This window comes from Chenopodium quinoa, unplaced genomic scaffold (genome assembly GCF_001683475.1).
Source record: "Chenopodium quinoa cultivar QQ74 unplaced genomic scaffold, ASM168347v1, whole genome shotgun sequence".
Taxonomy (NCBI): Eukaryota; Viridiplantae; Streptophyta; class Magnoliopsida; order Caryophyllales; family Amaranthaceae; genus Chenopodium; species Chenopodium quinoa.
The window spans coordinates 1,026,592-1,046,661 of NW_018742287.1; the positions used below are offsets into that span (position 1 = coordinate 1,026,592).

At 34.9% G+C, this 20,070-nt stretch overlaps 1 protein-coding gene across 1 annotated transcript; it reads right to left on the reverse strand.

Annotated features, from left to right (window-relative positions):
* Window positions 1-521: 521 nt before the first annotated feature.
* Window positions 522-11,004, reverse strand: LOC110685019. The gene is made up of 3 exons (XM_021861480.1): window positions 10,878-11,004; window positions 10,430-10,741; window positions 522-980 (listed from the first exon to the last, which is right to left on the reverse strand). Exons 1-3 carry the CDS (start codon window positions 10,986-10,988, stop codon window positions 687-689), a joined length of 717 nt encoding a protein of 238 aa, XP_021717172.1. The 5' UTR covers window positions 10,989-11,004; the 3' UTR covers window positions 522-686.
* Window positions 11,005-20,070: the final 9,066 nt, after the last annotated feature.

Here is a 20,070-nt window from a genome sequence, read left to right on the forward strand (position 1 = left end):
TTTGGGTTGGACTCAGTTGATGAAGGACGACGTTTAGGGAAAGGGAAGAGAAAAGGATCGGGTAGGGAATAAACTAACAAGGGGAAAGAGAAAGGAGTTAGGGGGGGGGAGGGCTAGCGTTGGGAGGTAGTCTATGCGGTGGCCAAAGGTGGGTGGGGGTGGTTTTTTTAAAATAAAAATAAAAAATGTAAAAAGTAGTAAACGTTGCTCTAATTGTTAAAATTGAGTTAGATTATTGATTCTTATGTGGATATTATTGTATAAATTTTCATTGTGTTGAATTGTGGGACAATGGACTATAATGTTGGGAAGGGCCAACCTACCATAGAAGGAAGGAAAGTGAAAGTTTAAGGGAAGGGGGAAAAGAGAGAAAAAAAAATAATAATAAGTAAATCAAAATTATTATTTTAAAGGAAATCACATATTACCAGTTAAAGCGTGTAATGGCCGGAAATATTACCTTCAGTCACCGGCTCAATACCTTATTTGTAACAAATAAAACTTCAATTTCTTAATTGCTACTCTCACCGAAGTTCAGTACCTTGTGCTATTAAGTCAATTTATCATCACTATTCTGATTCATCATTCATATGGATATATATTTCGCAAATACACTTTTGAACTGATTGTATCAAAAAGCAATCAGTCATTCTGAACTACTATTACCACTAGCTAGGAAAGGGAAATCAGTCTTCAAGCTCATGTTTTTTCCTGTTAGTATTATCCTCAGGTGGCAGGGATACATACTGTAATATCTTTTCAAGCTGTACAGCATCCACCTGAAATCTCTCAGCAACCTCTTTTAGACCTAGAGGCCCATCATGCTCATCAGCCTTGCCTTGATGAAGACGCATTATATGGCGAAACTGAGCTACATTTAATGTCCCTGCAGCGACAGGCCTTTCCTCATACCGTCCAGTCTCAGGAGTCGTATTTCTAACTTTTGGCAAGGGCCTTTTAGGCTTCTGTACCACATTAGCCTGCACCATATGAGCAGACAAGCTTTACGTAAAGTTACATCAACTAAAAGCAGTTCTTCAAGGAAGCAACACCAAGTGGGTTGATAAAAATTAACTGATACATCAACCCTCTCCCTCCCCAACAAGCACAGAGAAGAAAGAAAAGGCAACAAAAAGCATTCTCAAGAGAAAATAAAGAATTTTGTCCTGTTCACTTGGGTGTCCTACAATATTTAGTAATTCACATATAATTATATAATCAATCACCCAAAGTCCAGACTCCAGAACTAGTTTTGCAATTCAAGAAAAACAACTCTGAGAAGGTATATATAATTTTTTTATGCCGTTTCCATTTTTCCTTTGGCAAGTCAACCTAGTCATGTGCCCAAAACATCTACACTAAAATGAGAAAGGTATGCAGAAATTCACACATTGCAACTTTTATCTACTATAGTTTGTTGCTGGCACAGTTAGCTACTTATGCTTCAGTCAAATACTTGATATACTACAGGCTAGACCGCTAGTCACCGTAAACCAAATGTAATCAACGTATTACGAAAATTCTACCATGTCAAAGGTAAATCATTGATCAGCTAGCCTTGTGGTGTTGGAACTAATTTGGTACACTTAAGAGCCATGATCACTTCGCTAAGTCGGGCAATGTGTGGAGAGCATGTCATTCACGGCATACCATTAAGCACTTGATTGTCCGAAATTTTATACTTCCTCAAGGATGCACAAGTATTAAGGAAGCAGGAAAGAGTGTGATAAAACCAAAATTCCATGTGAATTACAAACAAAACATAAGAAAAAGTTACAAAATGTTAGCAAGGGTAATTGGGTATTAAAAGTGTGAAAGGAGAAATTAGATTTTTTTTTTAAAAAAAGAATGTTGTTTAACTTTTTAAAAGGCAAACATTGCAATATTTTTAAAACAGGTGAAAGTATAGATTACATTACTCTTTTCTTCTATTATCAAGCTTGTATAACCAATGTGACGACTTTTAAGCATAGGGAATACGTCAAATTTTATAATAGGCTAAGATAAATTTTACAATGATTCAAGAAAATGAAAATATTAAACTAAGGGGTCATTTGGTTAAATAAACTAGAAAAAAGAATGCAAATCCATACCAACAGGGTATGGATTTGAAACCCCATAACAATGTGAAATTTAATGCCATCTTTTTTATTTATATATTGATTTTTAGAAAATATGTAAGCCCAATTTTATTCATTCACTATTAAATACTTTTCACATTTTTTTTAGTCTACAAAATGGAAGCTTAAAAGTGACACAAAAATAAGGAACAAAAAAAGCCAAAACAAACTAAACAAAAAAAAACATATCAAACCTGAACCCAAAACAATTCCAGAAGAGCATTTGACAAAAGCAAAATTACAGTTACAATGTCAAATTTTCACACCATAGTAATTCAACTAAAACTATGAAACCTACAGAATATTCAGTCCATGAAAGAACCTCAATTGCAAATTCGTGAAGTCCAAACTTTTACAAGGCAACTAGTCTATAGCTGACTACTATGCTGGAGAAGAAGGAAACTTTAACCTGTGATGGGTTGCCAACCCACCGTATATAGGAGGTAGTCGTTGTTCTTTTGCAACCTCTCTCTCCACTTTTCTGGGGATTAGGGTTTGTGTCTATATTAAAAAGGAATGTGAATCTTATGTAGTGACGTGGGCATGGAATTCTAGGGCGATAGGGTGGAATTGGAATCTCCCTAGTATGAGGTTCCATGGCAAAAATGCCCAAAGAATGGAATGGATTTTAACTCCGTTCCACCCCAATCCAATTTGTCCAACTAAAAGCCCCTAAAGGCATAATCAACAAGTATTATGAACTATCTTTGGCATTAAAAGGCATTATCCATATGTCAATTTTCTGATTTTACTACAATAGTAGCCACTCCTGAGCAATCTTGAAAGGTATTTCTACACAAATTAACTCATTTAGCAAGTCAACAAATCTCGAATTTAACTAATGCTATTTGTTAGTCTAGTTTATGGCATTTCATATACACTTACTTATGGAACCAGCTATAGTGAGACTACAAAGGGAAAAATGAAGTTGACCTTGCTTTAATTAGCCCCTTGGCTAAAAGTTCATCAACATGTAAGTGGCTTATTAGTCAGATAATTTAAATGAATACATGACAAGGTTGTATAGTGTTAGTGTTGATACCTCTTGTTGGACACCACCACATAACCCCTAGGAAAACATCCTCAATGTTTCAATCTATAATATTATTAAAACACAAAGGGACAACATGCTATCGCCATGTGTTACCATTCCCCCAATGTGATTTGGCGCCACGTCATCGTTATGTGTCACCCTTACATGTCACCCTATATATCATCACTCTAAAGTCTTCATATGTGTAACCTTCGTATTTAATTTTTCCGTAGAATGTAACTTCTAAATAATTGCACATTAAACTACAATTTAATTTGTAAGAAATCAATCATATACTAATGGGTGTTTCCTTGGATGCTATTTTTCTAGATTCAATACCAATTAAGTATTTATACATAGTAATATCTATAAGTATTTAAACTTAAGGTAACTTCAATACCCGGGGCATCGCCTTAGCCATAATCTAGTTATTTAACTATAACTTCCTCAAAACACTCCTTTCTAGTAATTTCCTCCCTGACTTAAAATATCTTTTGTACATGGAATTTAGATGCAAATGTATGTAACAATATTCATTCTTTATCCTAATCCTTTAGACTTCATGCTTTCATTCATCCTGATACAGTCCTCTTCTTAAAAGGAGGGTTTCCATAGAAAGACTAAGACACATTACCTCATTTTAACAATTTGTTAGGCTTTTGTAGAATAGCATACATGATCAAAGCAATGATGCACAGACGATAAATAATGGAATGCAATCACACAGGTGAGGCTGTTATGCAAAACAAATAATGGGATGGATCTAACATTTTACAAAACAAATTCACACATTCACACGATTGGATTTTAACCTTGATTGTAAATTATTTAGTTTAAGAACTGTATTTCTGACATAATATGACTAATTAAATAAATACTTCCTTTGTTCTTTTTTAATTGACATGTTCCACATTTAACAATTGATTTATTCAATCAATCAATCAAAGTCTTTATCCCATAAGTAGGGTCGGCTACATGAACCAAAAGTGATTAATCCCATAACTATACAATTGATTTATAGTGATTATAAATTATAATCATATGAGATCTTGTTAAAATCATATCAATATATCATTTCATAACATTAACTTTTTACCATTTTTACGTAAGGAAGAGTCAAAGATATTAACCATTGAACTTGTGCATCGACAAACATGATAAAAGAGATGTGCCAACTAAAAAAGAACGGAGGAAGTAATTTACTTTAGCTCTATGTTTAAATAAGCACTTTGATTAATTAGTAGAGTATCACTCCCTTTTCCTATAATAAGATTACCCGCCTTTCTTTTTTACTTGTCCAGTATAGACTACTCAATTTTATTTTAGGTATGGGACCATATTATTTTCCCCATGTACCATCTACTTGTAGTAGCTCCTCAATCTTCTTTCTCTTTGATTAAAAATTACCCACTATCTACAATCGCATCTAATTTTACAATTCAATCTGAATAAATCAGAACACTCACCTATAACAATTTGCATACAAAATCACCAAGAAAGTCCAATCCAATAGTTTACAATTTTGTTTGTTTTTTCTTACTCCGTTTTTGGCCTTTTTCTACTCCCACGTGCAACGTCAATTTTGACAAAAATAATACGTAACAATTGAAAGGTATTAAGTATAGCAAACACTGTTAATGGACAATAAGGTGAGAAAAATGTGATTTTGTTATCAAAACAAAAACAAAATATGGGTTTAATTGGGCTTGTTTGTGAAGAACTTTTCTATATTAGAAGCCTATAAAGTTTCCAAGCCAAAATAGCTAAACTCCCCAACAATCAAAAAGACTTCTCACTAGTCACTAGGATTTGTAAGACTCAAACTCTTAACTCAATAGATCTCCCTCATTGAGTTTGCTAAGGCAGGAGAAACACTTAACAGGAAATAGGGATGTAAAATTCTGTAACTAATAACTAGTGCTTCCAGGGTAATAAATGGATTAATCATAGCCTTTCTTGGTTAATAACTCGAGATCAGCTCGCATAAAGGACTCAACTTACAATTTGAGTTGTACGAACACAAAAAAAATACTAAAAGAACGCTTTTATGCCCAGCTAGGCGTGCACCAATCAGATGGAGACTAGGAAATGAATGCATGAGTTCTATATTCTTCAGACAAAGCTTTTTCCATGGGTCCAAATATTCCACATGGAGTTACTTTCAATCAATCAATCAAAGTCTTAATCCCATAAGTGGGGTCGGCTAACATTAACCAAATTTGATTATTCCGTGTAGTCATCGACATAAATCTTCCTTCTCCATCCCTTACGATCCAATGCTTCACCCTCATGCACATCCATACACTTCATATCCTTCCTAACTCCTTCCAACCAAGTCATTTTCGGTCTCCCTCTCCCTCGTTTAACCCCTCCATGGTCCCACTCTTCGCACCGGTGCACCCTCGGGTCTCCGACTTACATGCCCAAACCAACGCAAGCGATTTTCCCTTAGTTTATCTGCAATGCCTGCCACACCTACTTTCTTGCGAATAACCTCATTTCTGATTCTATCTCTTAGAGTGTTCCCACACATCCACCTTAATATGCGCATTTCTGTAACCTCCATCTTTTTAATGTACTCCTTAGAAGCCCAACATTCTGTACCACAGAGCAACACTGGTCTTATGGCAGTCCTGTAGAATTTTCCCTTTAGCTGTAAGGGAATGCTTCGGTCGCATAACACTCCCGTGGCCGCTCTCCATTTAAGCCACCCCGACTTAATCCTGTGGGTCACGTCTTGATCAATGTCACCATTCTTCTGGATGATCGACCCTAGATACTTAAAACATTCACTCATGGTCAAATCCTTTCCATCCAAACTCACCACTTCATTGTTTGTCCCCCTGTGAGTACCAAAACGACATACTAAATACTCAGTCTTACTCCGACTTAGCTTAAACCCTCTAGATTCCAACCTTTGCCTCCATTGCTCCAACTTGGCATTAACCCCATCCTTAATTTCATCCACCAAAACGATATCATCTACGAACAGCATACACCATGGAACCTCATCTTGAATTGGTCTAGTTACTTCATCTAGAACCGTTGCAAAAAGAAAAGGGCTTAATGCAAACCCTTGATGCAATCCGATTGTAATAGGGAAATCTTTTGTCTACCCTCCACATGTCCTCAATTTGTTGACACATTCCGATACATATCCTTAACCAGGTCCACGTACCTTCGTGGGATACCTTTCTTCAACATTGCCCACCAAAGTACCTCTCTTGGCACCTTGTCATAAGCCTTTTCTAAATTAATAAAGACCATATGAAGATCCTTCTTCTTTACCCTATAAAACTCCATCATTTGTCTTATCAAATGGGTTGCTTCCATAGTAGATCTCCCCGGCACAAAACCAAACTGGTTATCCGAAATGCTTGTGCATGCTCTCAACCTATGTTCAATCACCCTTTCCCACAACTTCATAGTGTGGCTCATAAGCTTGATCCCCAATCTTGAGCATCTCCTTTGTTTTTATAGACCGGGACCAAGGTGCTCTTCCTCCAATCTTGCAGGATCCTTGTAGTTGTCCATATCTTATTGAAAAGGTTTGTTAACCAATCAATACCAATCTTACCCAAACACCTCCACACCTCTATCGGTATACCATCAAGGTCAACCACCTTCTTAGGCTTCATCTTCTTCAGCGCAATCTCCACCTCTACTCTCCTAGTCCTCCGCACATACTCCATGTTGATTTCTTCATCACACACGGAGATATCTCGTATCACAACTCCATTACTTCCATTAAACAATTCATCGAAGTACCCCTTCCAAGACCATTTGGTTCTTATCTTTGACACACTTCACCATGCCAATATCCTTCCTTGCCTCTTGTCTTCTCTTTGTCATCTTACAAATGATCTTTTCTCCCTCCTTAGAGTTGATAAGCCTTTTCTTTACCTTGGCAAACGGCTGCCTTTGCCTTACTCTTAGCCTCCTTATACGCTGCAAAGGTTTCGTCACTCCTACATTTTCCCAAGGCTTGATAGCATTCCCTTTTTTGATTAATTACTGCTTTCACCTCTTCATTCAACCACGAAGTATCTCTCTGTATCGAGCCTCTTCCCCTTGATTCCCCTCAGACCTCTTTGGCCACTCTTAGGAAACAGTTCTTCATTCGTAACCAAGTCATGTCTGGATCCACCTCTCCATCTCAATCCGCCTCCTTAATTACCTTTTCTGTAAAAACCTTAGCCTTTGCATCCCTTAGAGTCCACCATCTTATCCTTGGCTCCTCTTGTCTTCCTTTTTTCTTCGCCTTCTCTTTCAAACGAATAGTCATTACCAAAAGCCAGTGTTGGATGACCACACCTCTCCTGGGATGACCTTACACTTTAGGCAACTTTGTCTATCCGTGATCCTTGTGAGCAGAAAGTCTATTTGTGTTGCATTTGCTCCACTCCAAAAAGTTATCAGGTGTGAATCCTGCTTCTTAAACTAAGTATTAGCCAAAATTAAATCATATGATTGGGCAAAAATCCATAATAGCTTCACCACCTGCGTCCCACTGCCCATACCCAAAGCCTCCATGGACACTCTCATAGCCATCTCGGCTCGCCCCAACGTGCCCATTTAAATCATCTCCAATATATAAATTCTCTGAGTGGTGGACACCCTGAACCACCTCGTCTAAATCCTCCCAAAATTGTCGTTTCTCTTCCGCATCCAAACCAACTTAGGGAGCATAAGCACTAATAACATTCACAATCTCCTTGCCACTTAGCAACTTCACCCTTATCAACCTATCATTCTTCCGATAGACCTCGATTACCTCTTTCGACAACTTCTCATCGAGAATCACACCAACTCCATTCCTAGCTCCACCATTCCTAGTCATGTGGCTTGTTTCTTGCCAACGTACCACACCTTGCACCCCAAAACCAAGCCTCGAGCTCCTCCTCCTGTCCATCTTGTCTCTTGGAGGCACATGATGTTTACGCGTCTTCTCTTCATCACTTCTACCACTTCTACTGATTTCCCCGTAAGAGACCCCAGATTCCTTTCTCCCACGCTCCTTCATACCACGCGCACTCGTACCACGCTCCCTCCTATTCCCAACCGCAAACCCTTGATCATTTGACACCACTCTTGGGCAATGTGGCGCATCGCTTTCGGGCGACGACCTAGCAACCCTTACATACTTATCACTGCACCCGGGTCTGGGAAGAGCAACGTGTCGCTCAGTAGGGAACGCCCCAATGGCACGCCCTTGCTCATTTGACACCACACTCGGGCAATATGGCGCGTCGCTTTCGGGCGACGACCTAGCAACCCTTGCATACCTATCACTACACCCGAGTCTAGGAAGTGCAGCGCGTCGCTGAGTAGGGAACGCCCCCACGAAAATATCAGTTTGGCTCATGTCATAGGATGTGACAAAGTTTTACACTGGCTGAATCTCTCTTAAACCCTTATGACTAAAGACAAATGTGCTTCATTCATAAACAAAGATCTCACATACATACATGGATCACTGCTTCTAGATACCTTTGATGACCAAGACCATGACAGTTTATGTTCTCGTACTTCCTATTACAACCTTGTTTACCAAACTAGCCACTGCCCTTTGTCGTCCTACATGCTTGTTAATGGAGATAATGGCTGTACATAATATTCTTCTTGGTTATGCTCAAATCTTCCTTAAGTTACATACAATTTACCTAATTGATGGGTCTCCATATTTGGTTGTTTCTAGCCATAGATCATCAATATGGGACACCAAATCTAAACAAGCACAATTTCATCCCCATTTTGTTCACTATAGTTAATCAAACTGCCGAGTTGATTGAAAAAATATGAAACGGCCTGACAAGACAATCAATATGAAATTCACAACATGCATCCATGCTCTACAATTTGACCCTCAAAGATCAAATACCTTTGGGCTATCAAACAAGGTTCATTAATAATTAAGCAAATCCATTAATTCCACAATATCATCCTGATCTGTGTGGCAAAGCCTATATAACCCTCTTTACCATATTTATAAAAGTTCGAGGAAAAAAAAGAGGTTAAAAGGTATCCTTCAAGGTTGACGAAGCAATAATTATTAAACTCTCAAAGAGACCTAAAGGCTTCTAGAAGGTGAGTAGGTGACTCATTAAGACACTTATTCTTAGAATTCTACTCTTTCTCCATAATTAGGTATTAGATAGACTAATAGAGCATGATATTTAGCTTCTACTTTCTAGTAGACACTCAAATTCAAATTACACCGTCATCTTTAGCTAGGAATTTCAAAACAAAAGAGAGGTGCATGAGGATGATTCAACGGAGTACACCTTTTTTTATGAGATGAGAGAGATTGTTATTGAAAGTTCAACTATTTAATTTCATAATACAGTGCAGCTACTCATGACAGATCAATATTTCACTATTGAAAACGTCAAAAACTTAACCCCTAACACCCCCCCCCCAAAATTAAAAAAAAAAAAAAAAAACGAGTATGTAAATGTGAATAATATATCTAGGGTAATACAACTCTACCCCAAAGTTTATGTTTTACCCCATAAATTTTCATAGCATCTCACAACTAATCAAAAGAAGTTAATGAGGGGATATTGAAGTTATGGAGAAAACAAATCACTTAAGCGCAAAGTTGCATCACCATATATTTACTACTCATCAATTCTAGCAATTTATACATAAATTCATTACAAATATTGTTATTAACTACCACCAACCAAACTAATTATGAAAGAAATAATGTAATCCTATCATCTTCAAACTTGCACAAAACCCGATGTAGCTATGTTACTCGAAATCTTCATTTCAACTCAAGTACATGTTTTTATTCCCGGTCTGACAAGGGCATGGACACTTTGACCCTTCATTTTGGTCTAAGCTCATGGAATATTTTTCAAAAAACAGGAAAATCAGACACTTGAAAATATACCCATGTCAATGAGAACCTGAGTCCAAGTAACATAGTCTAAAAGCACCCCAATGGCTTCCCAAATTCAGTCTTTAGACAGACACAGTACCAGTCCCGAAGGAGGCAAATTGAACTATGATCTTAGGAAAGCCCCATATACATTCTGCTTTAGAAAACAACTCTCTGACAAAGTCTAAACCCATGGAATACTTTCCAAAAAAACAGCCAAGTCAAACACTTGAAAATATATCCGACCAATCGTTCAACAAGGATAGTTCAAAGATAATTCCTTTGATCTTTACCTTTGTAAATAACAACTATAGAGCACAAAGATCACAAGTCCAGCATATAAGCAACTAAACATGTAGAATGATTTAAAAACATGTATCAAAGCCTAACCTCGCCCATTTCAAGCTTTCCACCAGGCTTAGAACTGATTTTTCCAACCATTTTATTGAGCATCGCTTCGTAGCTTGGATCTCTATCTTCCAACACTTCATCATTTCTTTTAGAATTGTCATCATCTACACTATACCAGGCTCGTCCCTGAGCCAGAGCAGGAGGGGCAGCCGCCCTCGGCCCAGGGAGAAAAGGTCCATAACTATAATTCCGTCCTAACAAAAACCTACATCCAGGCCCGTCCCTAAGGAAAGGCAGGAGGAGCGGCAGCCCTGGGACCAGGGAAAAGAGCTCTGATTTCATAGTTGAATCCTAACATTAAAGTGTTGTGCAATACATTAGCAACCAAATTTGATTCAATTATCTCATGATTTTAGGGATATTTGATTCAATTATCTCATAATTTTAGGGATATTTGATATGATGATAACAAATACAAACAACTTACCTCAAAAGCTGCTTCAATGGGGGATACAGGAACTAGATTCAATGGAGAACGGCAACTGCGCTTCAATGGAGCAAATGGGTTGGACGCCTTGGATCCTATTAAAAGCCCCATGACCCGTGACCCGCCGCATTTATTAATGGGTTAGATCCGTCTAATAAATAAATGGGATGAGTCTTCATACGATCGTCCAATTAAGGGGCAGGGCAGACCTTTTAAAGGTTTAGAGTAAACCTGTTTTAAAAAGTACGGAGTATTAGTTTATCTTTACACTTCCATTTCTCAAATACTATCTTCAAATACTATCTTCTCAAATTCCAGCTTTGTTTGTTTGTAAATTTGAAAACGGTTGAAATTACATTAATTAACCTGAGTTTACAACAAACGAAAGGAAAGTATGGTAACGTAAGTCAATTACAAGTTATCATGTCGTAAATGTGGTTAGGATGAGTTTTTCTCAAAAAAAAAAATGTGGTTAGGATGACTATTTAGTCGTGGCCATTATGGCAAATTGATTGTGCCATGTGAAGTGTGAACTATGCAATTGTATAGGTAGTGTTACCTTTGTGGTTTTAACATCAACTGACGGTCACCTACATTTTTATTATAAATACAGTTGCAGACTAGCAAGTGTAGAATTGTATGAGTTAGTTAATTGTATGAGTTGGCTAGTGATCTGTGTAAAACTGAAAATTATTTGTAAATAACTTTGGAAGTGAAAACTTTAATACTTTGTTTTTTAGAAAAAAAAACCCATCTAGATCAACCGAAGAAATTTCCAAAATGCAAGGAGGGATTACATCACTCCACACCCATTGGCCAAACTCCCATGGTTGAAAGTAAGTCAATTTGTGTGCTACATTATTACCCCCTCGCTTTAGAAAAGACCATGAATCACTAGTAAAATTAGAAGAAAAAAAATCTATAATATCCTTTATAATCAGATGAAAGGAACTGGAACTATACAAACACTTCCTCATTGCCTCAATCAACACCAGATTATCACTCTCGATCCCAATGCAGCTCATACCCTTGTGTCTCCAAATCTTCATGCCCCAAAATACCGCTTTCACCTCTACAATCTTAGTCTCTCATTTTGCACTTCACTACACCGTAGCTCCCCAAAGAACCACCCCCTCATTATTCTTGCAGACTGCACCCAGCCCCGTCCCCACCTCCCCCCAGCATCAACAATAATTTTAACCACACCAGATGTCGGAGGAGACCTACCCACAGCCATCCCTCCATTCCCCATGTTATTTAACTTTCTCACCTTTAATCTTCAAAGCATAGGCAACAATTTGCTCAACATTCGGATTTTCACCCTTAATCAACCATTTGTTCCTTGCGCCCCACATAGCCCAACACATGATAATTAAACTCACCGTATCCTCTCCAAAATTACCAAAACAGTGCTCTCACCAGTCACCCATACTACAAAGAGAGTGAGACCAATCCATAGAATAATTGCACTTACTCTAAATTGCTCGGGCTAAACTGCAATCTTTTAACGCATGCATGACAGATTCTTCTTCTCTCTGGCAAACACCACAAGCTAGTAGCCAGGGCACAAACTAGCTACAAAATAATTAGCTTTAAAATCTTATGTGGCCAAAAAGCTAATTTGCTAATTAACTTACTATTGGAGTTGCTCTAATACTCCATTTATTCCTTTTATTAGATACATTTTGACTTTACACCCTAGTATCCTAACCAGTCTAGCGAACACCCACCCAAACCCTAATTCTAACTCTCGAACCCCACTTATTTAGCGAACTCCCACCCAAACCCCAATTCTTACTCTCAAACCACAATTATGTGGCGAACTCCCACCTAGCTCTAACCTAGCCGATCGATCGAACCACACAACTCCCACCCACCCTAGTCGGCATGAACCTATGACCACCCGGCCCTCCACACCAAACTCGACACCTCAATCTTTTTATAAAATTATTTACTATAGTTAAAATTAAAAATAATTTTTTATATTTAAAATTATTATTAAACTATATATAGTTTTTAATTAAGTCAATTCTTATTTAATTGAGAGTTAATTATAGTACAAGTCAATTAATGACTTGTTTGACCGGTCACAAGTCAAATCTAGTACTTCAATTATTTATGGAATATAGACATCAATGTTAGACTTATTTTTTAATTCATTAAAGTTGACTTAATATTGGAAGATCACCTAAAGTTCGACTTATTGTGGTTATTTTTTTCATTGTTTTATTATATTAGACTTTCCTTTTTACTAATTATATGTATATGCATTTCTATTTTACAAAAATATTTTCCATACGAGAATGACAAAAAAAGAAAAAAAAAAGAATGGTGCATTATCTCACCAAGAATCTACACGAATTTTTTAGTGTGTCATTAAGTATATAGTGATTGAAATATATACTTATGGATTATAGATTGGTTATTATGTATTGATGATTAGTTATTTATTTAAGTAAATATAAAAATATGATATTTCATTATATTTTTTCTAACGGATAAATCACAAAAGAATATCAAAAGAGAAGTGTGAATGAAAATGTCCAAATGGTGCAATTAAAGAAAGGGAAAAAGTATTTAACAAATTATATAAAAGTATTTAACAAATTATATAAAATTATTTATGAATTAACACATTACATAACTATTTAACAATTATATAAATAAATGATTTTTTTAATTATCATTTTGCCCTAGGCCTCCAAAATGTCAAAAACGACTCTGCCTACATCACATTAGCAACCACGTTTGTCTCAATTATTAAATTAGGCTCGAAAATCATAGAAAAAAAATTAAATACATTCTAAGACCCAATTATCAAATTTAGCAACAAAATTGCTCGTTTTAAACTTGCATTGTGATACTTCAAAATTCAGTAATCATTCAGTAATTATAACCAATAGCTCAATAATCCACATTCACCGTAATTAACAAATTAAGCTCCATAAATCACATAAAATTATTTTCGCTTAAGAATATCAAAGTCAATTACACATAGCAAAAATCTACAACAAAATCACTCATTATAATCATTCATAACTTCAGTAATTATAACCAATAGTTCAATAATCCACATTAGAAGAACCCTAATTTGAACAATTAAATTAACATAATTGTAAAGCAACACCCTAGATTGAGAAATTAATATTCGATAATTAAAGAAGTTAAAAAATAATCTTAACTTTGAAGCTGCTGCATTGGAGGGAAGAAAGCTCAGAAGTCGTTTCATTGGAAAAGAGAGAACTTAGAAGCTGCTTCAATGGAGAACTCAGAAAATGCTTCAATGGAGGAGAGAGAGAGAGAGGAGCAACGTAAAAGTGAAGGCGAAAGAAAAAATGAAAATAGCAGAATGAGTTTTATGAGTAACACGTCCCAACTTCAACTTTTGTTGTCAGAAAATACAGCTTAAACGTGGTGAGTTTAGGAGGAGTGATAAACTGCTAACTTGGTGCCGTGGTGGTGAGTCCGATGACGTCGAGGAATTCTCAGGCTATAGTAACTTTATTTTTAATGACCTTTAGAGAAGGGTGTTTTGGTAATTGATATAAAATGGAAGACAAGGAGGTCAATAGTGGTCCCCCTTTGGTTGACTGTTTCATTTTTTTTGTTTAAAAAAAAATAAAACAAAAAGGAGAAAAAAAGGGGGTTTCAAAAGTTAAAAAAAAAAACTCTTCAGAGAGGAGAGAGAAAACATTTGTTCAAAGAAGAGTGAGAAGAAGGCGAAAAATTCATTTTCAAGGTTGCGATTTGAAGTTCTACGTTGGCGTTGTTCTTCGATTGTCCCTAATTCCAGTACAAGTAAGTGTTATTGTTCAATTTAATTGCGATTTATGAAGTTATGGTTAATAATTGGGATTGTAATTGGAATTATCATGAAAATGTCGATGTATTATTAATATATTGGCTGGTAATAGAGTTGAATGGAGTCGATATTGTCTCATACTTTGAAGGATATAGTTTAGTTTAATATAGGGTTTGGGGATTTTTTAATTGTGTGTGTTGGTACAAAAATGGTGGTATTTGGTATCAAAATATGTTAATTTGAAGTATGATTTATTATAATATTAGTTGTAACATTAAAGAATTATACGTTGATATTGAAGTTAGGGTTTATTCAAATTTAAAATGAGTGTCCAAATAAGAAAAAGGTATGGTTTTCTAATTGTTTATATATATGAGTAATAAGTAAGAATAATTTAGGGTTCTTGCTTAAAATATTGTGTTATTTTATTCAAAATGTAGTGTTTATGGAAGTTTGTTAGGGTTATGCTTAGTTGTTAGGGTTCGTTTATAAGGCTACACATACAATTGTTGCATGTGGTCCCTACATACAACCTTATTTTGACATGTTTTTATTGGCTACAATAATGGGCCCATGTTCCATTACAATTCAATTTATATTTTACTCTTAATTTTCCTTCTTTTGATGATGTGTCAAATTTCTAATGGTGTTGTATGTAGGGACAACATACAATGATTGTATGTGTACCAAATTTTATTGTTGGTATCTCCAGTTTGGTTTTTCGTATCTCTAGTATGTTTGTTTGTATCTTCTGGATGTAGGCCCTTTTTTGGTGTTATATTACGGATGTAATTTAGGTGTGCATAATTTAGTGTTGTGAGACCTGATTATGTTTAATATTTTTTCCCTGTTTTTTTTTCAGTATGAAAACTTCATGTGTAAAGTTGTTTTTGTTAGTGATAATGTTGGATGAGGATAGACGTCTGATTGTCGTTTGTTGAGCATAGCCTCATGAATTATGGAAGCTCTATCTTTGATGTGTGGGTTTTGATGACAATGTGTCATTTTATTAGCCACAAGCCCGGTGCATGTGCAGTGTTTGACAGTTGTTCAATTGTGCTATTTTCCAGTCTAGTTGGTAGTACTATAGTGAAAATGATATACCACGAACAACATTGTTGGTATTTATTTATGTGTTGGTATAATTAATATGCCTGTTGGTATCTCTTAATACCAACATAATTTGACCTACCAAGAAACAAACTATTAGTAACTACTTGACCTGCTTTTGACTTTTACACTATTTACCACTCCTCCTTTGACCGTCTTTTGTGAACAATATGTAAGGAAAAATATATTCATGCGAGATATTTTTGAATTCGTCTTAATAAGTACTATCATAATATATAAATTTTATGATTTTTACTTATGGAGAATTAAAGTAATTAATCGTTAAAGTTTTGCATTGGCAAGCATGATAAAAGAAATAGGTCAAGAAAAAAAAAAACAGAGGAAGTATATATGTACCAACTAATTTGGTTTTGATTCTGATTGTTTAATATTCCTCTAATGTAACATAACGTGGAACATGCATTAAAAATATGTCGTTTGTTGAGACCAATAGTAATTGGAAAAATTTTATTAATGAATAACACCATTACTGTCCCACTTCTAAAATCTTACTAAAGTTTTGAACACTACAATGTCCAAATCCCCTAAAATTTACTAATTTAATGCTCTTCCAAAGCAAACCCTTCTTTTTTATTTACTAGGTTCAATGTTTGAACAATTTACTAATCTATTATATAGGACAACGAGGAGGCATATGGTTGAATACTTAGTTGGCACGAGAATTCCCTCCAACATATGTGCCTAAAATAATAATAAATTGCAACCCTATTGGTATGGCAACATGTTTCGTTGGTACTTCGTTGGACACGAGCCAGTCATACTAAGTGAAAATATGGCCGTCGGTAGTACCTTATTGCTGGCAAGGCCCTTCCAAAGGGTTTATTCTTGTACAACACGCATAATTATAGTGAAACAAATTTGTAGTAGCAGTCGGGTTAGAATTACGAAAACTCAATTTTTCTCCTAGATTACACATTACGTATTTTAATCCCCTCATATTACACACTAATTTGCAGATTTTAAGTCAAAGGTGGACTTGAAAGTCTTAAATTTACTAATGATGTCCCATTAACCCTTTCGAATTGGCTGTTGGTATATAATGTTAATATTGTTACACGTTTGTTTTGCATGATGTTGGTAGTGTTGGACCACGGTGTTGGTATTAAAGAAACACATTTTGCATTTAATGGAATTATATAATGAAATATGCAAGATATGGTCGTGTTAATGCGCTGGATAATGACTACCTACATCAAGGAGAACGAATACCCTCAAATGGTAGATGACGTCATCAAAGCAATGTTCTCTACCAAATGAAGTTGTTTAAGTTATAAAAAGCCGAAAAATATTGTTCGTATATAATGTTAATACTATTAAACATTTGTTTTGCGTGGTGTTGGTAGTAATGGATCAGATGACAGTGTTGGTATTAAAGTAAACACACTCTGCATATTCCTTCCACCAATGTTATTGTTAGTATACCCCTAAATGCAACTATAATGTGGTTAGTATATCCACAGACTTTACGATTTGACTATAATATTGCGCTCAAATTATTTCGATATCTAAAATATGAACAATCAAAAAATTAATTGTAATCCATACAATGTTCCTAACGAATAGGCAAAATTCAAGGAGAATAGATTTGATGTTATGTTGTTACACGACACGTACGGATCACGCTTCAAAAGAAATACACCGATAGACTGTTCTTTGACATGGACGTCACTGACTCAAGTTCCTACAACAACAAAGATACTGATGGTAGTGACGAGATTTTAAAAAGGCTAAAATTGGTCATGGACGGATCTAAGGTCAAAGTTATGGGGTCAATTGACCCCGCTTAATTTTTTTTAAAAAAAATTTGTTTAAATATTTAAAAGATGATTGATTTAATATGAGAAAGATAATATAAAAATTATGAATAATCTAATATCTACTCCATATCAATACATATATATGTGTCAACTATGTGAAATATAATATATATGTAGTTTTACGTAATTTATTAATTTATGAATAATTTTTTTATAACTTGTTTATGTTATTTGAACCCACTTATAAAAAATGCTAGATTCGTCATTGATGTTAGGCTCAAGCAAACGACAAAATTGATGTAAATTCACTGTACTACTACTAGGGCTATCATTACTACTGTACTTCTACTATATATATATATATATATATATATATATATATATATATATATATATATATATATATATATATATATATATATATATATATTTATATATATATATATATATCATGTCATTACTACAGAAATGATAACTTTCTTCATTAACATTTACTTTCTCTATATCTTCCCCGGTTGAAAAGTACTACATTTACTTTCTACTATTGTATCAATAGTACTAAATTGTTGTAAAAGTCATATAGAAAGAAGATATATCTAAGTTTTCTTGAATTTGATTTAAGACATTGATTTCAACCTCCCAAATTTGTTCAACTATTGTCCAAACTTTTCTGTTGCTACCAACAATCCCACATCCAATATCATCACTTCTATCAAGTTCAAGAAAATTTAGGTATGTCTTCTTACTTTTATAACAATTTAGTATTAATGATTTCTTTCACAAAAGAAAAAAATCGTGTCATTGATTGATAATGATTTTATTTTGTTTTATGATCTATAGATTGTAGATATATTGCTGCTATTGATATGTTAAGTTGCAAAATGCAACTTGCTGAAAACTTGAAATACAACAACGACTATTTTGGAGGAAGAGTTCTCAAGTTGTCTTCACATCATTTATATGAATTAGCTCCTAAGTATGATATACTAATGTTTGAAATCTTACAAAATAAAGGGATCACTAGTTGTGGTGAGTATGAAATTCGAGGTGATTCAAGTGTAAATCGTAAACAACCTATAAATTTATAGGGTTGTCGTAGATTCAACATTAATTCTTATGAAATGTTAACGGAAATGGAAGAGATTAAACAAGAAATAAGGAACTCAAGCCCAATTTTTGGAGGCTTTTATGTTAATGATAGTGCGGGAGAAATGTATAAGCCAAATGCATACTGTAGGGGAATAAGTAAGGTTTATAAGATTGGAAGAGCAAGAGCAGGAATGCTGAGGGAGTGAGTGAAATTGAGAGATTGCCAATGAAACACTAAAGCATGCAGTTACTTTGATAGGTTACGGAAAGTGTGTGGGAAGAGGAGAAGAATAATATTTTGTCATTCAAAATACGTATGAAACACAAGGTATTACTTTGGTGAGAGGCCGAGTAAGTTGTGAGTGTTTTGATTTTTCCATCTCAGCTACGCTCATAGTGTAATACCCAGTTTTATGCTTTACGAATTAAATAAATTATACATTTAAACAATTAAATTGGTGTTCCGTAAGATTTATTGAAAAAAAGTAATATTCAGTACAATTTAATATGCTAAGCAGGGGCGAATCCTAGGTCAAAGTGATATTTTTTTTTTTAATTTGTTAAAATATTTAAAAGATGATTGATTTAATATGAGAAAGATAATATAAACCTTATGAATAATCTAATATCTACTCCTTATCAATACACATATATGTGTCAACGATGTGAAATAAAAATATATGTAGTTTTACGTAATTTGTTAATTTATAAATAATTTTTATATAATTTGTTTATGTTTTTTTAACATACTTATAAAAAATGCTAGATTCTTCATTGAAGTTGGTATTATTAATTATATGGCTTGCTGTGATGGTATACTTAACGTCTATGTTGGTAAGTATGGTCAGACTATTATCCCCTTTATTACCAACTAAATGTGTTTCGGAACCACAACTATACGTAAGGTGACTCTAGTAGTATCAATCTCACAACATTTTGCTCACTGTGTAAACGTAAGTCCCCTAGTATCTCATGTGTTTGAACACCTTTTGCCAACTATGTGAGGTTCTTAATATCTCATGTGTTTGAACACCTTTTGCCAACTATGTGAGGTTCTTAATATCTCATGTGTCTAGCTTACTACTTATGTATTATTTAATTATTGTGTTAACTACTTTGGCTTTTTTATTTAATTTATCATATCATGATAAGTTGGTGTTAATGTAACATACCATTTCAGAATTAGTTGGTATTAATCTGAGATGGTATGTTACATTAAAAATACAATGTTAAGACTTGTTATTATTAAAAATACAAAATGCATTATCCTTCGATAGTAAATAAATTAGTATAAAGTCCAACAACATAAATCAGTCATTGGCTAGCATAGCTCGATAAGTCATTGAGTCCCATGTTCAGAACATGTCCTGCTCTAAAGAGTTGTGTTATGGATCGGGAATCACCGTAATGGACT

What these genes read in the sequence shown, in the direction of transcription:
- LOC110685019 (XM_021861480.1), bottom strand. Translation starts at nt 10,988, where the DNA reads ATGGGGCTTTTAATAGGATCCAAGGCGTCCAACCCATTTGCTCCATTG. An exon ending in CCATTGAAGCAGCTTTTGAG is followed by an intron (nt 10,742 to 10,877) that starts GTAAGTTGTTTG and finishes CTTTAATGTTAG; the next exon opens with GATTCAACTATGAAATCAGA. An exon ending in GAAAGCTTGAAATGGGCGAG is followed by an intron (nt 981 to 10,429) that starts GTTAGGCTTTGA and finishes CATATGGTGCAG; the next exon opens with GCTAATGTGGTACAGAAGCC.